Source organism: Peromyscus leucopus, chromosome 2 (assembly GCF_004664715.2).
Source record: "Peromyscus leucopus breed LL Stock chromosome 2, UCI_PerLeu_2.1, whole genome shotgun sequence".
Classification (NCBI taxonomy): Eukaryota; Metazoa; Chordata; class Mammalia; order Rodentia; family Cricetidae; genus Peromyscus; species Peromyscus leucopus.
The window spans coordinates 78,479,023-78,501,900 of record NC_051064.1 but is presented as its reverse complement, the minus strand read 5'-3'; the positions used below and the strand labels follow the sequence as shown (position 1 = coordinate 78,501,900).

Here is a 22,878-nt window from a genome sequence, read left to right as displayed (position 1 = left end):
GGACTCCAAATAGGGGGGGTGATTTCATCAAGGAATGCTTTGTGAAAGAGGTGGCACCATGGTTGGACCTTGGAAGTGGCATGCCGCCTCTGTGCAGTCTGTGTGTGTGTGTGTGTGTGTGTGTGTGTGTGTGCGCGCGCGCACGTCTGTTAGATATTTTCATGTGGAAAAGGCTCGGTGGAGACAGGCAGAGCACCTGGAAAGTGTCTGAATGAAATGGTGGGGTGACAGGACTGGTTTGAATGAAATGGCACGGGTGGGGGGAGGAAACGGGGCTGGTTTAAGATAAGCTGAGACTAAGCTGGTACCCCCTAGGAGAGCCAGGGATGGGCTGCTCTCTCTTGAATTTCCATCTGCAGTTACTGTCTCCATGTGGCTGGTTGAAAACAAAAGATGGTTGGGAAATTGCCACAGTTGCCCTTGTGAGAGCTGGGTTCTGAAGGAGGCATGTGAAGGAGATGCCGTGAGAAGAGGGGCTGAGCCCCTCTCCCCCAATTCTGCAGTGTGAATCCTTGCCTCTGATTCTTCTTCGTGGGAGAGTTGCTCAGTAGATTAGTGTCCAGAATATTTATGGGGCCATCCTTATTAACTGAGGGGGAGGTATGGTAAGAACCTGAGTTCTAGATTCTTCTGCTTTCCAATTCAGACCTATGAGGCCCAGCTCTGTTGGGTGGACTGACTCCATTATTTCCTCATGAATCTTCTCTGTCACTCCTGGATTCTTAAGGAAGAGGATTCAAGTTGGGCATGCCCTTTCCCCTCCCCAAATAATGACAGCAACAGCAAAGAACTCAAAAAATTCTTCTTATCAAGTCCTACTTTGGATATGTAATGTCACAAGTTTGTATTTTGACTCTCAGTCTGTTGTGCATTCATCTGTACAGGTCCAAGATTAGCTCTGCGGTGCAGTGGTGGTCATCAGGGCAGGATTTGGGGGTTCTTGACTACAAAGAGCTTCAAGTTCAGGCTCTTTATCTCTCCTGTACTCTATCTACTAAGAGGGAAGAGACTTGTTGTATCTCATCCTTAACCTTCATGCTGGGCACTCATTCTGCATTCTTTTATTTAACCTCAAAGCCCAAAGAAGCCACCTTATCATCTCCTTTCTGGGAAGGGAACCACTTATGTCCAGGGTAACATAGCTAGTTAACAGTTGAGCCATGATTCAAAGCAAGGTCTGTCTATTTAGACAGCCCTGGAATATTGAAGGAGATTTGAGGGAACCACCCAAGGTCATCAATTTTCAGTTCTGATTGTTTTGCTTCAGCAAGGCATGCCATCTCCATGCCTCCCTGAAACATTTATTATAACTCCATGGGTTGTGAGAGCATGAGTCAGTTGGCTGTCTTTGTGTTGCCATGGCAGCTGTTATCCTCAAGGCCACCTTAACACACATCCTCCCGTAGCCTCCAGTCTCTTTGCTTTAAGCCTTTTTCCCATTGCTGACCATATGAGTAGGTAGATCCTGTTTCTGCCCCATCCATCTGGAGGAGGGCCTCAGATGTTCAAGTGTAGAGACATTGTACAATTGACTTGTGATATTGGAAGTATTGCCTAATGAAAGCCCATGATATAAAATGATTTAGTAAATTTGGTCTTAACAGTTGGGGTTGAGACCACAGAATTTGGGCCATACTGTCCAGTCTCTGCATAATGCGAAAGTATAGGGCTTATCTCAATAAATAAAGCCATTTGGCCTATGGCAATGCAGTTTAGAGGCAGGCAGGAAATTCAAGCAGATAGAAAGCAGAAAAGAGAGAAGAGGTGCCAGCCGCTGCCAGGAGAGAAAAAGCTGGAGATTCTGGCCCATATGGGTGGAGATCCAACTACCTGCAGCTCCGGCCTGAGCCAGGGGGCCTTTAAAGCCACAAGTGAATTTGTACCCCACAATTTGGATACCAAATGTAACATGAATCTTAAAAGGTCTTATTAAATTAAAAACCCAGAGCCAGATATCAAGGTTAAAACCTGAGAGATCAGAGGAATAGGAAAAGCTACTGCTAACCTCACCTCATCAACTCCACAGAATTCAGAAAGACCCACTTCCTGTGTACCCACACCTATATGCCTTTCTGTCCTGCCAACTCATTTCCTCTCTGTCTAGCTACATCACTTCCTCTTCTGCCCTTCTCTGTCATTTCCTGTCTGTCTGTAAAAACCTCCAGACCTTTATGGTTAACTAATGTTGGAATTTAAGGCATGTGCCACCATACCTGGCTCTGTTCCCAGTGTGGCCTTGAACTCACTGAGATCCAGATGGATCCCTGTCTCCCGAGCGATAAGATTAAAGGCATGTGCTACTATTGCCTGACTTCTATGTTTAATATAGTAGATGACTTTTTCCTCTGATCCTCAGATAAACTTTATTGGGGGACACAGATAAAATATCACCACACTATGTCTCTTGTATTTTCCTGCCTGGCTTCATACTGCCTGGCCATAGGCCAATGCAGCTTTATTTATTAACCAATGGGACTAACACATATTCACAGCATATATTAAGACATCTCATAACACTCACCACCTTATTTTTTGATATGGTTTCTCACTGAACCTGGAACTCACTGATTCTGCCAGGCTGGCCAGTGAACTCTGTGCCTACTCCCCAGCTCTGGGGTTATAGACTGCCCAGGTCTAGTTTTTGCACAGGTGATGGTGATTAGACTCAAGTTGTGATATTAGAGAGTTATGTTAAGGTGGTCTTATGTAAGTTCTTAAACTTCATTGAAATTGTGTGTGTGTGTGTGTGTTGTGGTTCCTCAAAGTGGTATGGTGGATGGATTGAGGTTACTGCATTATTAAAAAAGCCTAGATGTGTGCTTTGGTGTACATGTGCACTGAGAGGGTTTAGAACCAGATACCAGCCAAGTGTCATTCCTTAATCATTGTGATCACAAGTAAATTAGGTTCCCACAGCCCCTCTCCTTGCTCATAAAATGGGAGTAGGACTGGAGAGTACCTCATTGATAGAGCATGAGACCCCAAATTTCATCCTCTGTCTTTACTTACTTATTAATTTACTCATTCTTTACCTCATTTATCCAATAGATGCATGGATATTTTATTGAGTGCTGATTTGGTTATCTATTGCTGTATAGCAGATCACCCCCAAAGTTAGTGTCTAAAGTGATGAATTTATATTTCATTTTACTAACCAAGGATTTAGACAGGCTGAATGGTTTTCTGCTCTACATGCCCCTCACTTGTACTCAGTTGATAGGTGGGCTGCTTTGGAGGGCAAATGACTCTTATGTTTGGTATCTTGTTGGAGATGGGTGGAAAATTAAGCTGAGGTTATCAACTGGAATACCTGCATTTGGCCTCTCCAGCATGGGAGAATTAGCATGGCCAGGTCTTTTAGATGTAGGACTTGCAAGCCTTCAAAAGAGTGACTGAAGAGACAGGAATTAGAACCTTCCAGGCCTGGTCCAGAAATGACCCATGTTCTTTAGGTTGCAATGGTCACTGCATTGCTAAGCTTTAAAAAGTGGAGACATGGACTCACTATCAAAGAGTTTATGGCTCTCTTTTAATCTGCTGTAGTACCTTCTATATGTATGGTGTCATTATAGGGGATAGAGTTGCAGCAGTAAACAAGATATGATCTGCTCTTGTGGGACTAAAAAAGTTCACACAAGATAGGTATACTATATTAGCAGGTACTGGGGAAGAGATAACAGGGGAAAGGAGTATGGAGAGAGGGAGGTTATGAAAACTGGACTGAGGTGACAGGCCTGCAGGAGGTGAGGGACATCCCTGAAACACAGGCATTGGGTACAGCAAGCATGAAGGTCTGATTTGAGTACACGCCTACAATCTAAGAGCCAGAGAAAGACAGTCAGTTGCCAGTGCAGAATGATCGGGGAGAACAGTAAGCAGAGAGCTTTGAGGTAGCCAGAGTTCAGCTGGAGTCAGTTGGGCTCAAAGGTCATCATACTTTTGTTTTTGAGGCAAGGTCTTACTAGGGAGCCCTGGCTGGCCTGGGGCTCAACTATGTAGACCAGGTTGGCTTTGAACTAAGAATTCTGCCTGCCTCTACCTCCTGGGTACTGGGATAAAACACGACACGTGCACCATTTTACCTCCATCATAAGTTTTAAGATGAAGTAGATTAACTATGACAGTGCATGCACATGCTCTGGATCATGGTAAATGCTTGCCCCAACAGTTTGTGTTCCAGTGACCTTGGATGTGGGAGCATTCCGGGTCTCCTTGTTGTATTGCCTACTTCTCAGTCACAGCTGTTTCTCTGGCACTGGTGTGTATTCACCTTGATTAGAAACAGCAACAAGATCTTAAGGGGAAAATATTTTTTAATAATCTTTTTTTTTTTTTTGTCTTTGGAGACAGGGTTTCTTTGCATAACTCTAGCTATAGACGAGACTGGCCTTGAACTCACAGAGATATGCCTGCCTCTGCCTCTCAAGTGATGGAATTAAAGGTGTGTGCCACCACCTCCTGGTGGGGAAAATAAAATGAAGTCCTGTTTGCTGGACAGGTGAATCCTGCCTCTTTAGAAAGGTAGATGGACTTTGCCATGGTAGGTATTTTGATGTGCATGAATTGAATCTGAGTTTTGTAAGTGCACACCTTGGGTGATTCTTTTTTTCTTAATTTTTAATTTAATTTTTTTAATGTATACAAGTGCTTTGCATGCATGTATATCTATGCACTGCTTACATGGCTTATGCCCACAGAGGCCAGAAGAAGGCATCAGCTCTCTGTGAATTGAAGTTACAGATGACTGCGAGCTGCTATATGGGTGCTAGAAATTAAACCCAGTCCTCTAGAAGAGCAGCCAGTGCCTTTAACTGTTGAGTCATCTCTCTAGGCCCCTTGTAGATGGTTCTTAAAGGAACGGCATTTGTTTGGACTGTTCTTGAAAGCATTGTCACTCATAGCTAGCCAGAGCAGTTTGCAAGAGGGAAAGAGCAATAGTCACTTCTATACAGACGTGGTTGGCGATCAAGGAAATGCACATTTTAACACGTGTGAAGAAGCCTTTCCTATCAGTTCTGTTAGCAAATATTTTGGAAACTAACAGCGATGTGATGGGCTTTGTTGTGTTTTTTATGTTTGTTTGTTTGTTTTTTCTCACTGCCTCTTTGGAAGAGTCCTCAATATATGCATACCCTTAACCTAGAAATTCTTCTCAGAGATTTTCCTGAAAAATTAATCTAGAGCTAAAAGATACTGTTAGCAATAAAAAAAGCAGTAAACTGTAATAACATATGATGTGGAAGCTCAAGTAGTTGGAGATGGTAAGGATACAGTACAATGAATTTTGCTGTATTTGTTAAAATAGAATTGGTTTAGTTTTTGTTTTTGGAGACAGGGTCTTGCTCTGCAGACCTAGCTTGCCTGGAATTTTCTCTGCAGACTAGGCCAGGTTTCACAACAGCCTTCCTTTTTTTTAAATTGTTTTTTTTAAATAATTTACTTAGTTGCTGTATGTTCTTTGTAAGTCATGGTTTAATAGAATAAATAAAAATGGGCAAAAGTTGAAACTGAAGTTAAAATAATGTAAAAACTCATTACAGTTGGAAACAGTCCAAAAGAAGCATTCATAACTTGAACATGGCTGAAGTTGTTGGCAGGACTAGCTCATTCATTGGTTGTTATTCTGTTACTGTTGCTTTAGCATAACAGCTGTCTCTGTGTCTGGATTCTGCATTGACACATTTAACCAAGCTTGAGTCAAAAATTGTGTCTGTATTAAACATGTAGAGACTTGTGCCCATTATTCTCTAACAATATTGTGTAACAGCTGTGTACAGCATTTGCATTGTTCTAAATATTATAATAATTGGAGGATGTGGGCCGAATCTATGCAAATATTATACTGTTATAGGAAGGATTTGGGTGTTACTTTTGGTATCCTTTGGGATTCTGGATCCAGTCACCCAGAGACACTAAGGTACAGTTTTGTTTGTAGAATTAAAAACAAATATCTGACCAAAAATATCCTTAACCCTATCCAGAATTGAATTTTGGTTTACTGTTTAGAGTTCATGTTCGCTTTGGGATCTTATTTTAGATTAAGGATCTAAGATAGCCTCATCTTTTTCCCTTGTGGGGTAGCATTTTATCTAAAAATATTTATGTTTTTGCCCAGTATTTGAGTCTCTGATTTTGTGATTGTTTACAAAATGGTGATTATCTGATTTTATTATTTCTTATTTTATAGCTGAATATCCCTGTAAAAATATACTTATTTCTTCCTATCTAGCTGTTTGTCAGGAGGGGCAGTTTATACAGGGAAAATTAAATGTAAAAATAAAAAAAGAAGTTCGCTAAACACCTTGGAAGGCATTTCTTTCATGTTCTAGCTATAGCAGGTTCTCACAGTATAGATGTAGTCTTAACTCTTCTGGAAGGCAGAAGTCTGAGACAGGGCTCCCCTAGTCCAGGTGGAGACTGCTCTTAGGGTTGTATTCCCCTTGACGGCTGGAGATACTGGGGACTGACTGATTTCTGGACCAGTGGCCCCTTTCCATCCTCACTGCAAGCCATGGTTGCCAGAGGCATCTTCTGCCATCCCTTCCATCTTCAAGGGCCCTTGGACCCACCTTGATAGCCCAGGATGGCATGTGCCCTTTAAAGTCAGTTGATAAACAGCTTGAATTTCATCTGTTACCCTTTATTCCTTTTTGCCATTTAGTGATTGGAGCAGGAACATCTCTGAGGAGCAGGTTATTCTCTTATCAGAGCAACTAAAAGTGTTTTCTTGTTTGTTTTGTTTTTTAAAGTGGTATGAATTCATGGATTTCCTTACACCCACTGTGTGTGCATGCCTGTTGGGCACTCAACCCAGGGCTTTGTGTGTACTAAGATTCTTCCACTAAGCCATATCCTTACCACTGAATGTGGATTTTTGATGTATTTGAATTACTTGCTCATCTGTATGAAAATTCTATTTTCTCTCCTCGGTAGTGGAAAAAGCTTTTTCTGGCTGGTTCCCTTGGATGTGCTTATTGTTGTCCTTGATTCCTTCCTTCCTCTTGGGCATGAAAAGATATCTGTGCTCATCTTGATGCAGTTAGTCATCTGTTGTGAGATGAACTTTCATGTGCTCCACAGCTATCTGGAGGACCTGTTAAAATTTAGGGTGATGGGTCCACCTTTCTAGAGGTCTGCAGCATTAGTTGTCAGGATGTTGGTGATTCGGTTTTAGGTACTGAACTTTGGGAACATAGAAAAAGCACATTCTTTTGGTGGGAAATGGTTGAGAAATGGTGTCCACAGTGTGGAAGGAAGGAAAGAGCAAAGTGTAAACATGTGGATAGCTCCGATTCAGATTTACAGTGAGTCTAACTTTGTTTCTATTTGTATTTCTTTTCGATTGTGTTAAAGTCCTGGATCTAAGGAGATTAATAGCTACTCATTTAATAACTACATATTATGTATGTGCATGCATTTCAAAATACCATTACTAACATTATTATTTCTGACACAGTGACTTAAAACAGTTTCATGTGTTTTGTCTTCCCCTCAGTAAGGGTATGCTTATTATTCCACCCTCAGGTTACTGAAACTCTGTTTGCTCAACCCATCAAAGTCATATAAAATCAGACTCATTGTTGCTTTGCTTGGTTGCTCTATTTTAGTTTTAGGGGAACTTTAAAGGAGATAATTGTGTAAAATTTTAAGTCGTCACATCTGTAAAGCTAGTTCTGTTTTTTCTTCTGTTTCTTCTATCCAGCTCTCTTCTGTTTTATGAGCATCCATTTAGTTTGTGTTATGGTGAAATACATGGCAGTATGCTCTCCCATCTCCTTTCTCCTGGCTCTCTCTTCCTCAACATCTACGTTAATACATTCTGGAGATTGATCTGGGGCGTCTTCAGAGAGACCCTATTCCTTTTCCTGTGCAGTGCAAGTATTCTGTGGTGAAACCGTGCCATAGTTAATTCTTATTGGTGCACATCTGGGTTGTTTACAGTCATTTGGTTTCTAAATAGTCAGCTTCACAAAGTCAACCTCACAAGCATCTGTTGTAACATAGTAGCAATCTTACTATATATTGTTTTTATTCCTGTACCAAGTTTTTTTGTGCGTTATGAGTTCTTTATGACCACTGTTAAGGTCTCTTTTCTGATGATTATTTATATTATGGAATCTCATTGAAAAAATTAAAAAAGAATTTTAGAAACTGAGGGAAGAGGTAAAAATCTCCTGGATGCCATTGTTGTCCCCCTGTTTAGGTGTTTTCTCAGAGCGCCCCCTCAGTTGTATAAGCAGGAAAGAAATAACTAGTATTGTGTTCGACACACAACTTGATTATCTTGGTTTGTCTTTACTTGTAATTGTGTTTTTAAAAAATATTTTATTCTCTATAATTTTCTCTTTATAGTTTCCTTGTTTGAGGCTGTTTGATTTTCTGGTTTTTCAGCATTATAAACAATACCATGTGCATAAAGACTTTTTTAAATTTGTAAAACTCTAAATGAGAAAGAAGTCTGTATTTGTTAAATGCACTGATCAGCTTGTTTTCAGCAGAACTTGGGAAGTGAGGCCAGTAAGAGATTGTCACCTTGAACTCTTTAACAAGTTAACTCCATTTTTTTGTCTTTTTCTTATGCTAGGACCTTAGAAATGAAGTTGAAAAACTACGAAATGAAGTGAATGAAAGAGAGAAGGCAGTGGAGAAGCATTACAAGAGTCTTCTGAGTGAAAGCAATAGCAAGTTCCATACTCAAGAACAAATCATCCGATTTCTAACAGAAAGCGGCAGTCAGAAGGACCTGAAGCTTCAGGTACCACAACATCTTTTCCTTTCATATGGAAATCACCTTTCAATGTAGTAGTTTATTCTAAACTCTTGCAGGAACTTTTTCTTTGCGACAGTCTCACATTGCCCTGGCTGGTCTCTGACTATGTAGCTGTGATGACTTTGAGCTTCTGACTTTCCTGCCTCCACCTTTGGAGCGCTGGGATTCGAGGTGTATTCCACCACCGCTACTTTAACAGAGTTTACCACGTGTTTGTGGCACTTAGAACTTCCTTTAAGTTATATGAGCCTCAGCTGATAGGAAGGTGAACAAGGTCAGAGAAGGGAAGTGGACTTGCTCCTGTTCCCAGCCTGCTCATGAGGGCAAGTACTTGGGCAGTGGGCCTTCACTCCTTTGCCCATTTCGTCTCCTGTTTAGTGTTGGAATTCACTTCTTATTTGGTCAATTTAGTGAATTTCTGAGATAGAACCCAGGTAACTGTGGTAGATTGAATCCAGGTATTTAATGCTACTACTGAATACTGATACTTCATTGGAACAGGAGTGTAGAACTGGAAAGTGTAAGCCCACAGGGCTGTGGAGGACTGTACAACAGAAGCCACAAGCTAACAAACTTTTGGATGTTCTGTGCGTTTGACGAGCGGGTACTTCATAGTGTTCAGTTTTGCCACTGTGGCACTCAATAAAGACTAGCCAACAAGAGTCAAGCTGGCAAAGGCTTCAGCTCAAGGAAGACTCAGCAGACAGATGATGTGGCCAGTGCCTTTGAAAACAGGAGATTTAGGTGAGATTCAGGCAGGGATAGGTGACCTTCTCTCCTCTCTAGCAAGAGATCTCTAGGGCATGTAAAGCAGAAAAGTGCTGGCCTAGGGTCATTGGAGGCAGCAGAAACTTACATAGCAGAAATGGCAGTGGGGAGAATCATATGAATGAAGTATGCAGACCCCAACCAGGAGATTTCTCCTAGAGGAGAAAGAATGAAAGATTCTGGAAGTTGAAGATCCTTATTCAAACAGCTGGGTTCACCTGTACATCCCCCAGTAAGACTACGTTTGTTCTGTCCATTTCCACACTTAAGAGTTTCTGAGCACTTTAATATTTAAAAGGTAAGTGGCCTGTATTCATCAAATGGGAGAAAAAAGAATGGAGGTACATAGAAATTGGGATGGGTGGCTCATGCCTATAATGCTAGCACTTGGAAGGCTGAGACAGGAGGATCTTTAGTGTGAGGCTAGCCTGGGCTAGAGAGTGAGACCTTATCTAAAGGGTAGGAGGGAGTATGTAGTAGAAACAGCAACAATGAAAATTGCAGAGCTTTTTAAACCTACAGAAATTTGACACCAAAACAAGATAAAATAGGAAGTAAGATCAGTATCCATGAGATGGCTCAGTGGGCATAAGTGCTTGTCATTTAAGCCTGAAGACCTGACTTTGATGCCCAGAACCCACAGAGAGGTGGCAAGAGAGAACTTACTCCACACAGTTGTTCTCTGACCTCCACTAGTGCTCTACTGCTGTGGCACATATGCAACGATAAACACACACACACACACACACACACACACACACACACACACACACACAGTAAGATAGTAAGATCAGACTCTAAAACCAATAAAGATAACTAGAAAAGAAGAATGGCCTATTGGAAATTCATTGTATAATTGCTGACTTAAACACTTATAGGGCAAGAGTTAGAAAGTTGAAGGTAAATGTGTAAGCCTTCCAGAAAACAGAATTAAACAAACAAGAAGATAGGGAAAGGTAAAGATAAGAAAATTAGAAGCATGGTTCAGGAGGTCCAAAATATGACTAACGGGAGCACCAGGAAGCAAAGCAGGCAAAGCAGGTCCAGGGATCAGGAGCTGTGTCCCAGAATGGGAGGACAGCTGTTCCTGCACAAGGGGTAAAAGAAGATCCATAGGCTGAGGTGAGGCATTGTGATATGTCATGGCTTGGTGATTAAGAAAGGATCTGAAAGGCTCCAGAGAGGGGAGCAGCATAGACCTGGTCGGAAGAACTGGGACTTAGAATGACATCAGAACTCCCAGCAGCTGCTTTAGACACTGAAGATACGGGAGTGATGCTTTCAAACTTGAGAGGAAAAGTGATTTCCAGTCTAGCATTCTGTCCTCAGCTAGTCTGTCAGCCAGTGTGAGAACAGAACAGGGTATTTTCAGATATGTGGTATCTTAGATTGTCTTGCATGCACTCTGCAGGAAGTTCTTGGCAGAAGAGCCGTATGAACAAAGGAATAATCCAGGAGATAGAAAAGATCCAGAATAAAGGGGCTTTCTCCTGGATGTACTGAAGGCAAGTCCAGAGTGACAGCTGAGCTACTAAGGAGTCCAAGTTTGGGTCTTTGAGGGAAGGTGCCATCTGGGACTCCTCTGGGAAACTATATCGGACCTGGTCAATTACTGATGTGTTTGACTCTATTGGGAGGGATTTAAAACTTTTTTTTTCTGAGAATTTGGAGAAAATTTGCAGTTTGTAATAATTTTATGAACTAAATAGGCAAATAGAACAAAGAAGTTACTAATTCTAAGAGTTCAAAGAACTGAATATGAATGGCAGTGTGATTGTGAACGCTACATTGCTTGGCAGTATTTATGTGCTATAACATAGTGCAAATATTGTTTCAACTGGTTGTGATACAATTGTTAGGTGAGGTCTTGAGATGCAGATGACTGATGCAAGACTAAGTCCCTACACTCCTGACTGGAGCCAGTTGGTAAAATTGAAATGTGAGAAATCAAGAAACACAAGCGTGAGAATGTCATGTTGACACCTAAAGACAGAGCAGAAGTAGCATCCAAGGATCCCAAGTTGGTTTTGCCTGGGACTGAGGCTTTGATGTGAAAATGGGGGCGAGAGGGGGTGGGCTACTGTTTCCTTGTTAAGCATTACAGTGTCATTTGTTGGTCAAAACATGACAACGATGAAGGTGTAGTTGTGCCAACACAATTCTAGAGAGGCAGTGTTGGCTGATTTTCAGGTTTTCCTATTCCAGTTCAGTGGGATCTTACAGAGAATTGCCCATTTCTTTCTTTGTGGGTACTGAATTCCTTCTAAATGATTGGCATGTTAATTCTGCTCCATGCTTAGGAAGTAGATGTGGATCTTATTCCTTACTTTCCTACAAAGAGTGAACAAAACTCTGGCTTAGGAATCACCAGGTTGGGGATAGATTCTGCACTTGAACTTGACCAGAGACCAGAGATGCAGTTTTCTGGTCCTTTTGTAATATTCGATCCAGGCTTCTGAGTTACCAGGGAGGGGAACTGCATTGTGTGTCATGGAGAAAGATCTTCATATGTGAGCACACCTTAATGCTGATTTGCAGTCCCAGCCTTTTCTTCCTTGTGCGTGTGAATGGTCTGAATTTATAGTTTCAAGACAGACTAAGACTTTGTTGAATTTAATTATGCAATCCTGGCAGGTTGACTGGGTAGGAAATGGACCCAGGGGTCATGCAGTGAGCAGAGTAGACCTAGGGATCGTACCAACTCATTGGAGCAGGGTACCATATTAATGGAAAGACAGCCACTGTGGCAAATAAGGGCAGTTCATGGACAGCTACCATCCTTGGCCATCTTGCTGGTATGCTACTTGCTCTCACCTGTCATGATATGCAGATGAAGTTGTATCATAGCTGTGTAGTTGCCTAATGTTTTGAGATGATGGAATTATTTAGGGGACATAAGGACTTTGTGACAAAATAAGATATCTTCCCTTAAAGAGTTTTTTTTTTTTTAAATCTCTTTATATTTGATGGAAATTTTGTTATGATTTGTTTCATTTCCTTAGAAATCCAATGAAAAAGATTTGGAAGCAATACAGCAGAACTGTTATTTAATGATTGCAGAGGAGCTCAAGTTTGGGAGTGATGGCTTAATAACAGAACAGTGTTCTCAGCAGTCACCACGCAGCAAACTCATCTTCTCTAAGGCAAGCTTGACTGAATTTGGGTGTCCACATGCGAATGTATTCATGTTCTTTTCTGAAATGTATTTGATAACTCCTTTGATAGGGACTATCCAGTACCTTCTTGCTGATAATTGAGCTCACAAACGGTGGGACAGGGAGGCGCTTTGTCTAGCCACGCTGCAAATTAGTTTCCTTCATCTGGTCATTACTGTTGACTGTGCACCTGATACCTGATACCGAGAATTTCCAGCTTTCTGGGAGAGGAGCCTGGTATCTGCTTCATCAAGGATCGTCTCTTGAAAAATGTGGGATTCTAAGCAGTAAGGAAATTGCCTTGATGAAATGCTGGCTCTTCCTCATCTGGTTCCCATTGTTGGTCTAGTCCTTTGCTCTTAACAAACTGTAGAGCTTGCTAAAGCCTGAAAACATAGTGCTTTTGCTTATGTCTGCCCATTTGCCTAGGTGGTGTTATGTTTATCTTTTGACCCGTGAGTATCCCCGCAAACACCCATCTAGGATAACCTTTCTTGACCCCACAACACTGTCCTGGCCCCTCTTGTAGCACACACACACACACACACACACACACACACACACACACACACACACACATCATCTAGTTGCTGTCATTGGCTCTGCCTCTCCGTTTCGCCTCCCCTGCACTAAGTGCAGGGGTGAGAACAGGTGCTTGTCTTTGAGTCCAGTGCTTACTTAGCCCTATACTTTGGCTCTGGAAACGTGAGTTTAGTGATTATACAAATGATGCAGTATGGCAGCCTAACCTGCAAAAGAAAAGGTGTTAACTGTAGGTCAAGTCCTTTAAACCTTTTTAAAATTAGGCAGATTAATTTTCTGATGAATGGCTGATTGTGACTTGTGGTTTTGTAAACGGTGTTTTCAAAATATTTAACTAATTGAACAGCGTGGGCATCAGCCATCTGGACAGATGTAGGCACTTAGACTGGTGTAGAGCTGGAGGCTCCCCTTGTGCCATTTCACCCTCAGTTATTCTATTGTTGGGTGGACAGTCAAGGGCCCACAGGAGGAACCAGAGTGGCTGTAGTGGTTAGAGTGGATGGGTAGGTCAGGATTCATTTTCCAGTAGGCACAGAAATATTTTAGCAGCCAGTGCCTTCCTAGTGCTTCAGTGATAGACCCAGTCCTGGACATGGCTGGATGAACAGTGAAGCTCCTGTTGGCTCTGACCAGTTTGTGTGTTGGCACCTGGAGGATCCTCATGAGAATGTCAGCATGGGTGAGAGGAGCCCTTGGGCTGCTTGGGAATCTGGGGCCTGGATTTTTCTCCTTTTTCTGTCAATCCACTTAGGGCAAGTCCAAGAACTAAGTCTCAGCCAATGTTTGGTGTTTTGATTTGGACCAAAGTTAGTAGAAGTTTTGAGATATACACAGCCTGTAATAAGCTAGCTGTTTTGAAACTAGACAGTTTATGTCAGGTAGTGTCCTGGTTAGTTTTATGTCAACTTGACACAAGTTGGAGTCATCTGAAAGGGGGGAGCCTCAATTGAGAAAACGCTTCTGTAAGATCCAGCTATAGGCAGGGTTAGGGTTAGTGGTTAGGTGGTGGCGCATGCCTTTAATCCCAGCACTTGGGAGGCAGAGCCAGGTAGATCTCTGTGAATTCGAGGGTAGCCTGCTCTACAGAGCGAGATCCAGGACAGGCACTAAAACTACAGAGAAACCCTGTCTTGAAAAACAAAACAAAACTAATCCAGCTATAGGATGTTTTTTTAATTAGTGATTGATGGGGGTAGGGCTCAGCCATTGTGGGTGGTGCTATCTCTGTGTTGCTGGTCCTAGGTTCTATAAGAAAGCAGGCTGAGCAAGCCTTGGGGAGCAAACCAGTAAGCAGCATCCCTCCATGGCCTCTGCCTCCAAGTTCCTGCCCTGTTTAAATTCCTGTCCTGACTTACTTCAATGATGAACTATAATGTGGAAGTATAAGCCAAATAAACATTATCCTTCCCAACTTGTTTTTGGTCATGGTGTTTTGTTGTAACAATAGAAACCCTAACTAAAACAGGTAGTATAGAGGGATACATCTTCACAGATTTACATGATATAGTTATTAAACTTGCTGTTGGAATAACATTTTAGTTGTGTATAGTTAATTGGACAAAATGTTTATAATCTTATGAAGCTGGTTGAATATTTTAATATTTATTATATTTATTTATTTATGTTGTACTGTGTGATATCTGTTCCTTATATAACCACGGGTACCAAGACATTGCATGGACATTTGGTCGTATCTACATCTTGCCAATTTTTAAACTATTGTGCAAAATGCTGAAGTATTTGACAAAGGTTTTAATTCTGTTGTGCAGGGCTAATTGCGAACAAGGAATTGTAAATTTCATTTCAGAATTGTTAATTTCTGGGTGTCAATATAAGAACTCCTGGCTGTTGCAACCTTACTGTCTCTGTTCTTTTTCAGTGGTTCCAAACCTTCCTAATGCTGTGACCCTTTAATACAGTCCCTCATGTTGTGGTAACTCCCTGCCCCCATAAAATTATTTTCATTGCTACTTCATAACTGCAATTTTTGTACTGTTATGAATTGTGATGTAAATATGTGTTTTCTGATGGTCTTAGATGACCCCTGTGAAAGGGTTGTTTGGTTGAGAATCACTGCTCTATTCCCTCAAGAATGGTTTGCTTTTCAAATGGTTGTTCTTTCTGTGTAGAAAATGTGGATTTCTTCTGCTATGCCCTTGGCCATTTTGTGTTGAATTAGGATTTATCCTCTGCCCATTTTTACAAAGAACTCAAGGCTATGGTGGTGTTTCTGTTCTGCTAAGCATTGTGTGGTCCTGAGAATTAATGCGTAGGTAATCAGGGAACTGAAGAAGGGTATGTGACGCTCTCTGGCTATACGTGACTTGCCGCAGCTATGATTTCTAACTTGGTTGTTGACGTGGTTTGGATATGCGGCTGCATTTTGTGAGTTAAAATAAATGTCTTTGTTGCAGCATTGTGACACAGCTGCTGAAATAAGCCCCATCCATCTACCAGGTCACCAAATTGCCCTGCTTAGCAGGAAGTGATCCATTAAGCCTTCTCTTTACTGGTCTGCTGTCTCCTCAGATTGTGGTCTGCACTGTACACATTTCCTTCAAGTCCTTAAGGAACCAGTGGCAGAGCAGAAAGTGCCCCTTGCCCTTGTTGAGTACAGAATGTCAGTCATGCTGCTTATGATCTCTGGCCTTTGACAAGTCACCAGATCTCCCTGAGATGTCCTTCCTAGTCTTTGGGGCAGATTCTAATTTGTCTTTCTGAGAGGATTAGGACTAATGGGGGTATAGCTCGTAAGTTTCCTCTAGATTGCATGCTCCAGATGCCAGCATAGAGTGGTCTGAGTTCAGCAGTCATGAGGAACAACTTTGAGAACAAACTGGAGGTTCTCACAAATACTAGGTGGGATGCTCTAGAAAAAACTGAGACAGTGCCATGGACTTTAAAGGCAAAAGTCCGGGTCTCTGGCCTCTGTCTTTGACTTAATGTAGACCTGGTCACTGCTAAATGGGTGTGTGATGTCTCCCTCTAAATCTTAATACCCAAGAAAGAATTGTGCTGGTTTAGCCCAGGGCTTTGCTCACAGTGGAGCAGTCTCTGCCTGTGGACTGCTGCTACGTTTCAGGGACATTCTGATTAGGCAGGAGAATAGCAGTGAGCAGGATGATCACTTCGAGGGCTGTGGAGGATGCAGTCCAGAGCCATACATGGAGATGTGTGTACCAAGTGCAATGCCAGGTCTCTGTGTTGAGAGACCTCCTATTGAACTGTTCCATGTTTGGAGATGCTGGTGCAGAGGGTTGATGGCACCTGCTCAGCAGGTGGGTCTTACTACCCACCAACCCCAGGCAGCTAGCTCTCTTCTGTGCCAAGGAGATCTACTGGCTGTCAGCTCTGCTGAGGGAGCCAAATGACTTCATTCTAATGGGGCGTGAGTCAGCGCAGGGGAATAGGTGATTGATGAAATGGGACGCAAATGGCTCCGAAGAGTTCATTTATTTAACATGGGTGAGCAATTTGCTTCTAGGAAGACGTTGACTCACTCTGACTTCCATTATGCAAAATATCCACAGGAATCTCTGCTCTTAAGATTCATATCAGTCCCTGTGTTCCCCTCTTACCTATTTAATCATCAGTTCAGCGAGTGTTTATGGCAGGATTTGATTTGTGCCAGACGCCAGGCCTGGTTTAGGATAACTGCTGTATGCATTGCTCAGACTGAACAGGTGGTTGGCACAAAAGCTCTGGTAAAGGTAGGTGGGTGTTTCTAGGCCAGTGGAGGGTATCTTCCTTGGCTAGAGTGTGCTTCCTATGAGATTGAGCTGGAGAGGATCCCATGAAGTGCACTGGAGTGTCACTGGAGAGTGGTAAACAATATCTTTCCATCTCTGAGGTCTCTGAGGTTCTTCTAGACTTGGGGAGAAATTTCTGAGATCCCTGAGATGGAGGGAAGGAGGAAGGAATGAAGACAGAAGCTAAGGAGTGCAGTGTCCTCAAAACCCTGGCAAAGAGCTGGTGTGGCTGCCAAGAAGAGAGGGGAGCTGGGCTGAGCATTGGAACCTTGACATGGCAGTATCCTTCACAGTGATTCAGAGCCTGACCTACTGAGATTCTCTCAGTCCACTAGAATTCCATATTTACTACTCTATTTCCTAGCCCTTCTTGATTAATTTCGACATCACATACAAGCACATATCCGACTTTACTGATTATTAGTTAAGTGGACTCAAGTGACAACTGAACGATGGGAAGACTGATATGGTGCCCCACGATGTTATTACTCTATAGGGTTTCTGTGAAGTACATAGCATAGCACCAGGCCATTGGGATGGTGCTTATGGCTGACACCAAGTGTACACTCCATGCACCATGTCCAGGCACCATGTATTGATTAATTCATTTAATCTTCTTAACCTCTTAAGATGGGTATGGATGTGCTGAGGAGCAGCGAAGGGAGCCCATGCTCATACCTCATTATCCTAAGTTGGGTTTGATGACCCTCCTTGTGTCCTTATGTCTAGAATTAGGGGGAAAGTATCACCTCTACACCTGGGTTGTATTTACATTCAGCGAGAGACTACCTGGAGAGCATTTAGCATCACAAGCCTATAAAGTCAGCACAGCTAGTAAAGGGGCAGGCAGAAATGCTGCCCTGTGAGACAGGCTACAACCAGAACACCAAGGACCTCGTGGCTTGCTTTATCTTGATGTCCTCTCACGTGCTTATGTGTAGCTCAGAGAATTCCATGGGGCACTGTTGTATGCAGAAGCATTTAGGAGTACCTGGGCCAATGGTCTGTGGCATGATTTACAGAAGTGCTGGATATCTAGCTGGGTGACTAGCATTTCATGCTTTTCTTGGTGGTTTACTGTTACAATCCTGAATGCACATCCTTGGGCTGAAGATCACCGGGCCCGGAAGGACAGTACTGTTTTCCTGGGTCAGGGTGCTTAGCCTTTTTTTCCCCTACTACATTCCTTTGGCAGTCCAGCTGAAGCCAAAGACGCATGCCCTAGAAAAAAAAGTTTAAATGCACAGAATTTATATATGCACTGGTTGGTGAAGTGAACCAATATTCTGAAATTCAGTTATCAAAGTATAAAAATTTTGCTGTAGAAATGATATTTTAATTAAGTATTTAAATAAATTTAGTGGTGAGTATAATGACCACAGTAGTTTTGAAATAGTAGGAAGAACAAATGTTCTGAAATATCGTTGGCACTTACAGAATAACCCTTTTTAGCTGGCAGAGTTATAGAGCTAGCCCTAGCACATATGTGGCCTGTGGCAACTCCAGGAGAAGAGAATGGTGGTTTCAGTTAGAGGCTAGTGAACAGAAGGTGCAGCTGTATTTTCTGGCCACATCTGTGTAGCCTTTGTATGTTAGTGAGGTTGAGAAGAATGTCTGTGGATAGCAGTCTTCACCATTTGGAAAGCACCTAGTCGGGTTGCACTCTGCAGGTAGACTGTACACATGACCTCAGTCATTTTAACTTTATTATTTTTGAGAGAATTTGAAATTCATTAAAAAAAAGTCATAAGAATAAAACCCTTTCTGAGTGATCTGAAAGTTGCCCCACGAAGCCCTGTCACCTCTGAATCCTGTAAGCAGGCGTTCATCTAGCTGCCACGTCAGGAAATGAGCATAGCCTCCTCACTGCCTTCTCATTCTCAGGCAGCTGTCTCAGAAACACTTTGCACAAAGGGTCTCACAATCCCATCTTGAGATTTCCAGTCTTGATTCTTTAGTCTCTTGGCCTTTTGAAGTGTACAGTCCAGGCATGTGCTCTTCATGTGTGCTATGTGTGTGTGTGTTTGGTGATTTGATTTAGTTGGTGCATCTTTGGTGGGAGTGCCAGTGTTGTGGGATATTTGATCATACTGTGAAACTCTGAGACTGTGTTCATAGAATCAACCTTGGATCAGGGTGTGGAGCCAGTGACTAGTTGACAGGAATTAGCCATAGAGAGTATGGAGGAGTCAGGAATATGGATAGAGAGATGCACAGGAAGGAGTAGGGAGGTACTTGGAGAGTTGCAGGCCTTTTTGGTTTGGGAGTGAGTGGAAAGACTCTCTTGCTGAATCTCCTGGCAAAAAGGAAGGTCAGCTGGTTGCTTCTTGGCCTCTCTGAGCTAGCAGGTTTTCACTCCAATATCCGACTCCTGAGACTTTATTGGTAAATAGAACAATAGAGACTTGGTTAAAAACTGCATTTGGCAGCAAAGGCACGGCAGTTGCTGGCGGGACAAGCCGTGGCCTGAGCAGCATAGCCTTGATTGGGTTGGAAGTGGGAGTGGGAAGTGAGGGGCAGGTGGGAGATGCAGCAGATAATAGTTAAAATACCAGTAGATTCAGGTTTAGCTGCTGTGCCAGAGATAAAACATGCCAGAGTGGTGATGCTGTGTTTACAACCTTTTCTCTTCATGCTACACAATTCATGTGTTTAGTTACTAGCTGTTACCAAGACCGTGTCTTCAGAAATCAGGACTATTCCGTTGCCCTTTTTTCTGTGTACTAAGGAAGAATTTCGGGGTAGTGTTTTGAGTGTTTAAATATCCTGATCTTCAAACACTCACCCTCTAGTTTTAGCATCCTTTTATGTCTTGGCTGATTTATTTATTACAGTGGCAATTGCCAAATGGTTATGTTTTCTAATCCCATCATCCTCCTCTCATTTATTAATTACCCATTTTACTGTAAGAAAAAGCCTTTTCTCATGTACTCATTTTGGACTTTGTGAAGTCCTATCTTACATAATTATTTTGATGTTCAAAGTGTCTCATGTTTGGCTGGCAAGAGCTTTTAAAAAATGATCCCAGTATCTTCTGGACAATGTTTCATCATTATTTAGGCATTTATTTATTAGCTTTGTTGGATTATAATTGAAAACATCAAGTTTTGGTGGCTGCGGAATGTAGTTCAGTGCCATGTGGAGTGCTTGCCTAGCATGCACAATTCTCTGGGTTCAGTCCCTAGTACCAGTACCACCACCAACACACACACACACACACACACACTTAAGGTATAGAGTTCAATATTTTGATAGCCATTGTGAAATCACCATTGTCAAGATAGTTAACGTATTCATCACCTTGGAGTGGTATCTTTTTCTCATGGTATATTTGGAGAACATGTTTAAGATCCACCTTTTTAGCAGATGTCAAGTAGGTGAGAGTCTGTTGTTCATCTTGGTCATCATGCTGTGTACTCCATCTCCAGGACTTCCTTATATAACTGAAACTATGATGGCCTGCACCTTTATTTCTCCCTCTCTTCAGAGATCCTCTCAATCACTGCTCAGATCTTAAGCATATATTTTCTGGCACAACAGAATACTGAGGCACATCTTCTGGTCTTTGATTTTGTCTGTCCAGTACTGGAGTTAGCTGTTTCTCCAGATGTCTCTGATTCCTTAGCATAATTGATCTTAATATACTCCATAATTCCACGATATGGTAGTCATTGCTAATTGTTTTTTAGGTGGGAATGTTCAAGCTATTAATAAGCAACTTACCAAATCCCCAAATTGCTAAGTGGCTATACCAGAATTTGAACTTGAAGGCTAATTCACATTTGTGAATGAATGCTGATCCACAAAACTGTACCCCCATTTCATGACAGAGGAGCTAAGTCTCGTGGGGTTGGCAATCTGCTTTCCCAAGGCTATACTACTAATTAGCAGTGGTCCGGCCCAGCCTCTGTCATCACTCTGCTCTGAACGCCTCTCAGGTGCCACCCACTTGACCTCTTTCACTCTCCTGTACATCTCTTATTTAAGGTTTTGCTAGGTTTTGGTTTGTGAGTTTTTCTGTGAAGCAGCAACCAGTGTGATAAGGCATTCCTTAGAGTGTCATGAAATCAGAGGAATGTGTTTCACAAATAGCTTTCAGATGTTGGTAGCATGGCTCTCTACTTTGTGTTGAATATTAGTTAGCTTCATGTTACTATAGTGAAACACACAAGATAATTAACTTATAAAGGGAAAAGGGTTGTTTTAGCTTATGGTTTTGGAGGTTCTAGCTCAGGATTGAGCTTATTGATTGTGTTGGACAGGCAATGAAAGGAACATCCAGTAGAAGAACTGTTCACTTCAGGTCTAGGAAGCAAAAGAGAGAGAAGAAGGGATAGGATCCTACAGTTCTTAAGGGTGCATCCTCAATGACCTGAGGACTTCCCACCAGGCCCCATGTCTCAGAGCTTCTACTACCTCCAGGTAACACCATCCTTGATGGGCCTTTGGGCACTGTGCAGACTGTTATTCCCAACTCCTCCTGCAGGTGGTGCTGTGTGACCGTGGCCTGTGCCCCAATCTGGCTCAAAGCCTTCAGTCTGTGGTTTTAAAAATCCAGAGCTAGACACATGTGTTTGCATAATAGCAAGCCGTATGCCTTGGCTTCTGCCCCTAATGTCAGATGCCCATTGTCATTTCCAGGAAAAGCAACTATCAGACTATGAAGGACTGACTGGGGACTCAAAGACAGAACAGAGCATCTATGCGCATCTGGCTAAGACTCTGCAGGACTCAGACAGGTAAGTTTCTCTTCAGACACCACAGCCACACACACTTCCTGGATAGTACTGCTGGCTTCTGAGCAAAAAAAAAAAGGCCACCCAGATGTAGTAAGCCTTCAGAGTAGTTAGCTGGTGAGAGTCTCCTTTAGTGGTCAGATCTACCTATTATCAATCAAGAATTTCTGATTAGAGCAACAAAATTAGCATTAAAACAGTTTTCAGTTCTTGATTGTGTATCTAGGAAGTTGTTCCATGTGCCTTCTCGCAGATGTTCCTCACAGATGTTCCATGAGGAAAACAGTAATGTCATCCCTATTGCACATGATCCCCCCCAAAACTAAGAAAGGTTAAGTGACTTGTCCAGGATCACACAGATGTTGGCAGAGTCCTAGGATTTGACCATATCTCCATGTCTTAGAGTGACTCATGTCTGTAGAATTGCTGAAATCATTTGGTGTCAACTGAAGGGTGGTGAGGAGAGCCAGCTGTGGCCAGTGGTATTGCTGTCGGCCTGCTGCCACGAGCTCTAGCTCTTGCCTTGTCCCCAGGCAAGTGGCGTGTTCTGACTTCTTTTTGCACATCAATGAACGATCTGTCTGTACTAGGGTAGTTATAATTGAAAGGCTATGGGATCTGGTATTCATTTCAAAACAGTAGAGAAACAGAAGTGAGTGGTGATTGACCCAGCTTCCTGGTTATTGGTCTAGGGTGTGGAGATGTGGGAAAGGGACTCATTACTTTAGTTTGCCTTTTTGAAAACTTACCCCACAATTTCCATAGTTAAAAGCATGACCCTCCCTTTTCCATCACCTATACCCTTTGCTGTTGCCACACTGGGCTCTTCAGTGTTCCCTGGACTATGCAAATCTGCCTCTGCCATCACCTGCCATTTCCTGCCCCACTGTCCTAGCATTTCCCTGCACCGTCTCACAGCATTCCTTCAGAATTAGCCCAAGTGTTACTCTGTCAGGAGGCCCATTGATCCTCAAGTCAGTTGTCCCTCTGTGCCCCTTCCCCTTATCTCAGGGCAGGATTGTCTGCAAGGACCACTTCCTCAGGCCTGGCAGAGCAGAGCAGGTGCTGGGGGAGTGCTTTGTTTAGGAATGCCCCTCCTCTAGCACTGATCTTCCAGGTTATGAGATTTCAGATCTGCAATGAGTTTAGAGAAGGCA

At 42.5% G+C, this 22,878-nt stretch overlaps 1 protein-coding gene across 1 annotated transcript in view; it reads left to right on the top strand.

The window, feature by feature from the left end:
• Positions 1-22,878, top strand: part of Cdk5rap2 (CDK5 regulatory subunit associated protein 2) — a 186,428-nt gene that overhangs the window by 78,364 nt on the left and 85,186 nt on the right. Inside the window, 3 exon segments of the mRNA XM_028885700.2 lie at positions 8,585-8,755; positions 12,541-12,681; positions 21,627-21,724. Coding sequence (XP_028741533.1) covers positions 8,585-8,755; positions 12,541-12,681; positions 21,627-21,724 — 410 coding nt within the window.